The sequence below is a fragment of the Natrix helvetica genome (assembly GCF_964273705.1).
Source record: "Natrix helvetica genome assembly, chromosome: 1".
Lineage (NCBI taxonomy): Eukaryota > Metazoa > Chordata > Lepidosauria > Squamata > Natricidae > Natrix > Natrix helvetica.
Genome location: NC_138548.1, coordinates 300,158,787 through 300,167,129, shown reverse-complemented (window position 1 = coordinate 300,167,129; position 8,343 = coordinate 300,158,787). Strand labels below are relative to the sequence as shown.

The following is an 8,343-nucleotide window of genomic DNA, read 5'->3' as shown; positions in this document are numbered from 1 at the left end:
GGTGCTAATTGTCAAATTAACCAGCAAATATTTTATAATTAGACTCCATAATGCACTGCAGAACTACTTATAGCCTTCAAATGGTGAGGAGGCATGACTATGACTAAGCAAAGATATCATTTCCTATAAATATCTTCTTTCTACATTATTGTTGTTAAAAGTAAAAACCAGTATTTTGAACTCGATATAGAAATCAAAACAAGGAACTAATTTTTTACGTATTCAAGGATTAGTAATCAAGCCAAAGTCTATTTAGAATGGTATCCTGTCTCTAAAAGAAAATCTGGTTTGAATAATAATAATTTACTAAGCTTGTATGCCATCTGATTCTCAGCAGCAATGGGTGGCTACATACAGCATCGTTCCATTTGGTCATCAGAAGTATAGGGATTATTGATCTGATAGGAAAATGGAAATATGGAGTATGTGCGCACACATGGATACATACATACATACATTCATGCATATTTTCTAAGAGGACCAATTTTAGAATTCTAGACTCTTTTGAAGCTAATTAAGGAAATAATCAAAGCTTATCTGGAATGTCTATTGCCGTGATGGTGCACCTATGGCATGCTTGCCACAGGGGGTATGCAGAGCCCTCTCTGTGGGCACATGAGCCATTGCCCCAGCTCTGCTCCACCATGCATGTGTTCATGCTTCCCACCGGCCAGCTGATTTTCATATGCGGGAGGCAACATACAGGCAAAAGACATGCGTGCATGTGTGGGGTTGTCACATGTGCAGGGGTGGAGCACGGGGGTGCAGCCCCCCCCACCGTGGCCCATTTTTGGTTCCCGGGAGGCTGCAAGGAGACCTACTAGGCCCAAAACGGGGGCGGGGGGGTCATGCATGCATGCGCGGGGGCCTGGGGTGGTGTTGCGCGCACATTGCATTATGGGTGTGGGCGCACGGGCAGGCTGTCGCACACGCATGCATGTGCCTTCACCACGCAACAACAAAAAGGTTAGTCATCACTGGCCTATTGCAACTCGGGATTGGTATGAACTCACCCAAGCAGAGAAATAATACGAATAAGAAGCTGAATCAAAGAAGATGTAAGAGGAAGGAAAGGTTTCTTCAGAAAAGAGAAGCACTACTTACTCATGAGACTATAAAAAGAAACATGTACTTGGGCAAAACAAATGCAAAGCAGATTATAAAGGATGCAGACATGAATCTGAAAAGTAACAAACCATTAAAACCATTTTAAAAAGCTATGTACAGCAGAAACAGCAAAACAAGAAACAGCAAGGGAGCCAAAGAGTTGGACTGCTTAAAATATCAAAAGATGTCCCCCCCCCCCAGTATTTCATGTCTTCATGTTTTCATGCTCATTTGTTTATTATATATATATGCTTTTCTATTATGTAGTTTATGAAATTTGATGTAGACCAGTCTGAATTGTGTTGAGTCGACAATCAATTATAAATTGATTAAATAAATAAAATCTTTAAAGTAATTTCCCACCAGTGTGCACATTTACAGCTATAAAAGTTTACGTGTGAAACTGATTATGGTCTGGTCAGTTTCAGGCAGTTCAGGGAGGGTTCATATCAACTAATTAAGGCCAGAGGTGAATTTGTTAACTTGTGATTAGCACTTTTTAGAGATGCTTGGTGCTGCTGAGAAAAATAGCTCAGAAATACCTTATTTATGCAAATGTCTCCATCCTGAAAAGGAACAAAATGGGGAAGGAATGAGTCAGATACAGTTCTATGTTTCTAACGTATTAGGATGCGATGACAGCAATCAGCAATCTTCACAGCCTCTCTTTCAGTTACATATTTGCACAGCAATCATTTCACTTAACAATTGTCATGACAGTGCCAAAATCTAAGTTTGGGACAATTAGCAACTGTATACAGGAACAAAAATATGCAGTGACTGATGCATTGCATTTTATCTGGATGCTTGATCCAACAATAACAAAGTTAGGTACTTTTTCATTTTTCTCATAAATATAATCCAATAAATAATATGCCAATGTAAAAAAGAAATGACAATATAATGTAAGTAATTACAGTCAAATCTTAACTTACTGTATGAATGTCCCAAAGATGCTTTTTTTCAAGAGGCAACTGGACTTTCTGGTTTTCCTTTGAAGACGTTTCGCTTCTCATCTAAGAATTGCTATGTTAGGTCACAGTTACTACAAGTTCAATAGTGGAGTATCTGATTTAGCGCGAACTATAAATACCAGGCCATGTTTAATGCAAGCCAAAATTCAGGTAAGGCAAGGTTGTTGCGTGCAACTAAAGCTAGCACAGGTGCAGTTGCCATTGGGGTTTTGGACACTTAAACCACTGGTGTACAAAATGGAGGAAAGTTAGATAAATTCATAGAGGAGAAGGAGAGTATCTCAAAATTCCAGTTACTGATGTGGATCAATGGGGGGAAAGTTATTGCACCGATACCCCATTTATTTTAAAAGGGACCTCTGGTCGGTCCACGCCCACCCAGGACCGACAGACGTTCAGCCCTTTTGAACTCCTATCCCGCCGCTGAAGTCATTGGTTGCAAGAACGCCTCTTCTCCGCCCCTGCTGTTGCTCGCTCGCGGTTGGGCGCTGCCTTAGTTAGCAATCCGCTCAGTTCGTAGGAAGAAGTGGAAGAAGAAGAAGACGACAGGGGATCGGATCGCTCACTTCATTTAATGTCTTCAAGCTGGTTTAAGAAGTGCTTCTTGAACGGCGAGACGAAGCGCGGAAAAGGCGCTGCTGATCAGCAGCAGCAACAACCAGCAGAGGTGGGAGGCTCGCAGCAGCCGAAGCCGCCGCCAGCTCCTTTGCAATACAGGCGGCCCAAATTCCTGCGTGGAGCTGTTTGCGCGGAGAAGTTGCCTAGGAAGCGAGCCATCTTTTGCCCCTCCCGGGACAGGCCTCTCCAGTGGAACACGGGCTATGCCGAGTGAGTATCCCGGGCACCCTAAGGTAGAAGAAGGCTGCTTGACAGAAACAGTTAAGGCGGGGGATGAGGAGGTGCCCCCGTGAGAAGGCTGCCTCTGGGCTTGGTGGCCTCTCTCGGGTGCCAAGTTTTCTTTGGGAAGGCTATAAACTAAATGGTGTGTGTGTAGGACTGCGCAAAAAGCAGCAATGCATCTTATGGCACTTTGAAACGTGCCCTTGCTGGTGTTCTGCTGAAAAGCAAACTTGTTAAAGTGGTGGAAAGTCCTATAAAATATTTCAGTTTAATAAGTCTGTTATTACAACGTTCCAGTCTGTACCCGGGATGTTTTTAGTAACTTTTTGTAGCTTTCAGCAACTGTGTTGAAAATAAGAACAAATAAAAGTAAGACAAGAATAAGACAAAAACAAACAAATGTTGGCTTTGGGGTATGAACATAGAGCTAAAAAACATCCATATATGAATAGTGCCAAGGTGGGAAAGGAAAATGTCTCATTGTTTTTCAGCAATTTTCCTAATCACGAGTCTGGAAAATTATCAAAGTTAGTTTATATTGGAATGGGCTAACAAGCTTTGGTTAACATAGACTTCCTCAGCCTTAGTTTTTCGCAACTTTAGAACTTAGACATTACCTTGAAATTCTAAAATATATTAATGTTAAAACTAGGGACAGAAAGCACTACAGTACCTGGGATCATATTAATATCTATCAGTAACTGCTGCCAAGGAGTATTTGTATTTAGGAGCAATTCAAAACCAAAACTGCATTATGATAGCATCTTTTATACAGTAATCAGGTAGGCATTGGCAAAACATAATAATAATAATAATAATAATAATAATAATAATAATAATAATAATAATAATAATAATAATAATAATAATAAATTTGAATTTATTAGCCGCTCCCTCTCCACACAGGACTCGGAGCGGCGTACAATAAAACATATAAAACATAAAACATATGTGCAAACACATAAACATCCAAATACACACATATACAAAGACATACATGCACATAATAGTTATTCCCAATGATATTATGCCATAGTGTCCATGTCAGGGGAAGATATTTCACCCTGAACTAGATGAGGCTTTAGATCGCGGCTTTTCCAAACAGCATTTTCTTTAAGGTGCGAAGAATGAAAATAAAATCCCGGAAACCATATTCTAATGAGAAACAAAACTTTTAATACAAAAATAAGAAATAGAAAATAAAACAAATCTATCTAATTGTTACATTTTGGCAGAAACAGTTTGTCTACCAGCTTCCTGGCAGACGGACAAAAGATCAAAAGGAAAGAAGTCTCTGGAATGTGTGAAGAGCAGGCGCAGTACATCATTGCTGATAAGACCTTATGACCTGCGCAGTAACTCTTTCAGTTCAGCTATTCAGTTCAGGCTAGCAAACAATTTAACGCAGTGACAGTCCATAGAATATCTGGGGTCTTATGTGCAGAAAATTAGCATGAGGAGAATTTCCAGTTGTATGAGAGTTTTGCAATAACTTTTTATGAAATTAACTCGTAATTTCACCAGTTGTATTTGTACTAGTGAAAATTCCTATCTTGCATTTGCCTAAAGAAAATGTGTGTTACTGCTTCCCTGGAACTACATTTGCTTTATTACACAGTTGTCAGTTGTTAAATTAATGGCGTTAGTCTAGGTTTGTTGTGAGTTCCTTTTCTGCAAGGATATTTTATGACCACTGGTAGGGGAGACAAGAAACAAAACAGGAGTTTCGACTTCCCCATTTGTATTGTCAATAACTTCATTAGTTGCATTTGAAATCTTATTCTTAGACCATAATTTAAACCTCTTTCTGGAGTTTTAGAGGCAGTGTTATGTTCAGCTTTGCCTGGTGTGCCATCTGCTACCTTCTTTGAACCACTATGACCTCAGTATCTCGACCTTTGAAACTTCTCAGTGGGATGATTCCAACATATATGATTCCAGCTAAATTTATATTCTGTTTTCCTGTCCATGCAATACTTACAGCATCATTACAGATAGACCCCTATTCTCCATGGAGTTACTCTTGAAGATGGGTTGGATATTGCAACTAGCTAATTGCTGCTATTCAATAGTTACGTGAGGTGGGAAGTCACACTGCTATATTCATTGCCAGTAAAACTGCTGGACCCAATATGTAAATCTGCCAATCAGTTAGCGTAAGGGACTGAAAATATTACTCTTTCCCAGGGCAAAAGATGAGGAAGGGTTTTCAAAGAGTAAGGACATTTTTTGTTGCTTCAGCTATTTCATCATTGCAGAGGACAACAAACAATTACAAAGGAATTAGATTTAAAAAGAATAAAGTGGTGAAGAAGTGGATGCGTGCCTTTAGGTTGTTCATGCCTTTAAAACATGAATTGGCAAGTATACTGCAATAAATTGAACGCTTACCTTGAAAACTACATTTTAAAGGGGGAAAATAATACATTGCTTCCACGAAACAGATTTTCTCTGTTCCAACAAGCGAGTGACTTTGATCTAAAGTGCAGCAATCCATAGTGACACAAATATGCTGCATTTCTGTATGATTAAATAGATCTTCATTGCCATTTAAAATAAGGTATACAATTATCTTGAATATCTTCATCTAAGTATTTATTCAAGCAGGGTTTCTGTGGCTCATTGCCATGATGTCATCTCTATTGTATTTTATATTTTAACTACTAATGTCTCAAGCATTTAAGTGAATAGAAAGGTAAAATACAAAAAGCCATACATAATAAGCAAGGTAACTGTTGGTAACCATGTTGATAGGAGAATGCATCACTTTGATAGGATGATAGACTGAAATATTATCACATTTTATATTCTTATAAAACCATTATTTTCAGCAGAGAGCATGATATTTTGCAACTAGAAAAGCTAAACTAAATTTCTGTCTAACATGGAAAATCTGGGACCCTTTTTCTCTCCACCTTGGACTGAAAATTTTGCACTAAAACTTAACCTTTCCTTGAGATAATGCCTTTAGATAAACTGTATTCAGTGGGTTAACTAAACCTGAAAACAAGTCCAGAGGATCATTTCAATGTGAGAAAAATGACATGCATGCATGATAGTCAAAAGCCGAATTTTCAGTAATTTGAGTTGAGCCTTGTGTGTTTGTAGAAATGGGTTTTTTGCCCTACTCTTTCCTCCTGAACTGGATCTGAATATTAGTTGAAGATTCATTTCTGTTTTGAGATGCGTACAATGCATAGGAAAAATCTAAAATAATAAAGGATTGAGAAAGGCTCTCCTACAGCCTTAACCAAGATTCATTTCGTAAGGCAACAAAACAAGATATAAACATTTAAGATTCCTTAGAACAATCTTCCCGCTAGAAATTACAAACTGTAATTCCCAGAAGCCCCATTCAACGTGGGCAATGATTGGTTATAATTTCTGTTAAGCATTTCTGTTGATTCCTGTGAGAATGAGAAAACTTGCTGTAGAAGATTGCAGATTCTCGATACACACACATGTCTGTGTGTATTTATCATATGTAATTTAATACACACACACAAACACACACACACAGTAAAAAGGAATATGCATCCAGGTTGCAATTGCTGTAATGACAAACTAGTTGAATATTACTTTCAGTTTTGTGCCTCATCTAGTCCATACTATCTCACATTATTCAGGATTTAATAGACCTACTAAAATTAAATAAAAATTATAGTTTTGCCTCCAAATCCCGCATGGTAGCTTCCATAGGATTTTACTGAGATATTATCAAGATTGAGCACACTCCAACTCATTCCAGAAAGTGATAAAAACACTGTGTTGTGCTCTTCGAAATCCCATTTAGGGAGGATAATAAAAAAATATCATACTTGACAGTGTTGAAAGCTTTTAAACCCAACGGTGACATAATTTGCCCAGAGTAGCTCTGTGGAGAAGATGAGTGGTCTCTAAAGGTGATAAATAAATCACTCTGTTCACTTTCCACTGTAGGCCATTGAGGAACAAGAATGGAAAATTTAAGATCAGTCAGAAATTATGTAGTACAGTAGAACTAAGGTAGAGTTCCTCCTAAAAATGATGTAACTCTTGCCTCTTAAAATTATCTGGAACCATCCTGTTAGAAGATGCTGCTATTTATAAGTCCAAATTTAATTGCCCTCTAAGTTATTAAAGGTAAAGTTTGAGTAGATACATGATTGACCTCAACTCTAGTTTAACAACTAAACATGACAATTCAAAGTTTATGGCAAGTAAATGAAAATGGAAGATTGAGCCCAAGAAAATAGAAGTATATTGAGTAGTATGCTTGAAAAGTCAGGTGAATGCAAGGGAGATGCAATATTTGATTATAAATTAAGATGTGATAATGAAGGATATTGACAACAATAATTACAGTAAAGATTTCCTTTTGGTAGTTTAGTTCTGTGAAATTTTTCCTCCTTTTTAGGTTTTCTGAACTTTTGCATTTCTTTGCCACTGAACATTTATCTCACTTTGCCCATGGTTGTTATCAGAACTTCATGTGAATTCTACTAATATACAAAGGGTGCTTGACCCAGCATCAGTAACAAAGTTGGGTACTTTTTTTTCTACTTTTCTCATAAATATAATCCAGTAGGTGATATGCCAATGTAAAAAAGAAACAACATTATAATGCAAGTAATTACATTAAAATCTTAACTTACTGTATGAATGTCCTGAAGGTGCTTTTTTTCAAGAGGCAACTGGACTTTCTGATTTTTGAAGACTTTTTTCTTCTCATCTAAGTTCTGCTGAAGAAAAAAAAAACAAGACATAAAGATGAAATACGAAACTTAGAAATCTCTATGTGAGTGTTTTCTATTGTCTCTATCCTGTATTCTATTAGTATTATTTCTATATTACTATGCTAATTATTATTACTATAACAAAATACTCTATTGTACTATTCAATTACTATTATATTCCCTCTATACTGTACCTTAGAGTATAACAGTTCTATTGTTATTACAACATTTCCTCTTACTATTACTAAACTACACTCTATAATAGTACTATTATGTAGCAATGTTTTCTTCTTGCAAATCTTGTTCTCCCTCCTGTTTTAATTCCTCTCTTTGGAATTTCTTCCGTTTTGTCTTTCTTTCTCTATTAATGGGCCCGCATAATAGAGCACTTGCACCTTTCTACATGATGCTTTGCTTTGCCTTTCCTCCCCTTCCTTTGGACCATCCATTCCCTTTGAAGGAAAATGCTTCTTTTATTCAACTGCTTTTTTTTTGGGGGGGGGGGTGGTTAGCTTCCAAAGCACATATCTCCTCTGATGCCTGTTTCAAGATTGCTACTTCGTTGGCAACTCTGCTGTCTTGGGTGGGGAGGGGGTTATACAAGTCATGGTTGTCCCAAAGGTGCTTTTTCCCCAAAAGGCAACTAAACTTTCTTGATCTTTTCTTTGAAAACGTTTTACTTTTCATCCAAGAAGCTGAAGAACTGA

General features: G+C 37.6%; 1 protein-coding gene across 1 annotated transcript in view; it reads left to right on the top strand.

Annotated features, from left to right (window-relative positions):
- The first annotated feature begins 2,539 nt into the window (after window positions 1–2,539).
- Window positions 2,540–8,343, top strand: part of PPM1M (protein phosphatase, Mg2+/Mn2+ dependent 1M) — a 27,054-nt gene continuing 21,250 nt past the window's right edge. The window contains exon 1 of the mRNA XM_081949418.1: window positions 2,540–2,909. Within this exon, the coding sequence (XP_081805544.1) occupies window positions 2,656–2,909 (254 nt within the window). The 5' untranslated portion in view covers window positions 2,540–2,655. The remainder of the gene's footprint in view (window positions 2,910–8,343) is intronic.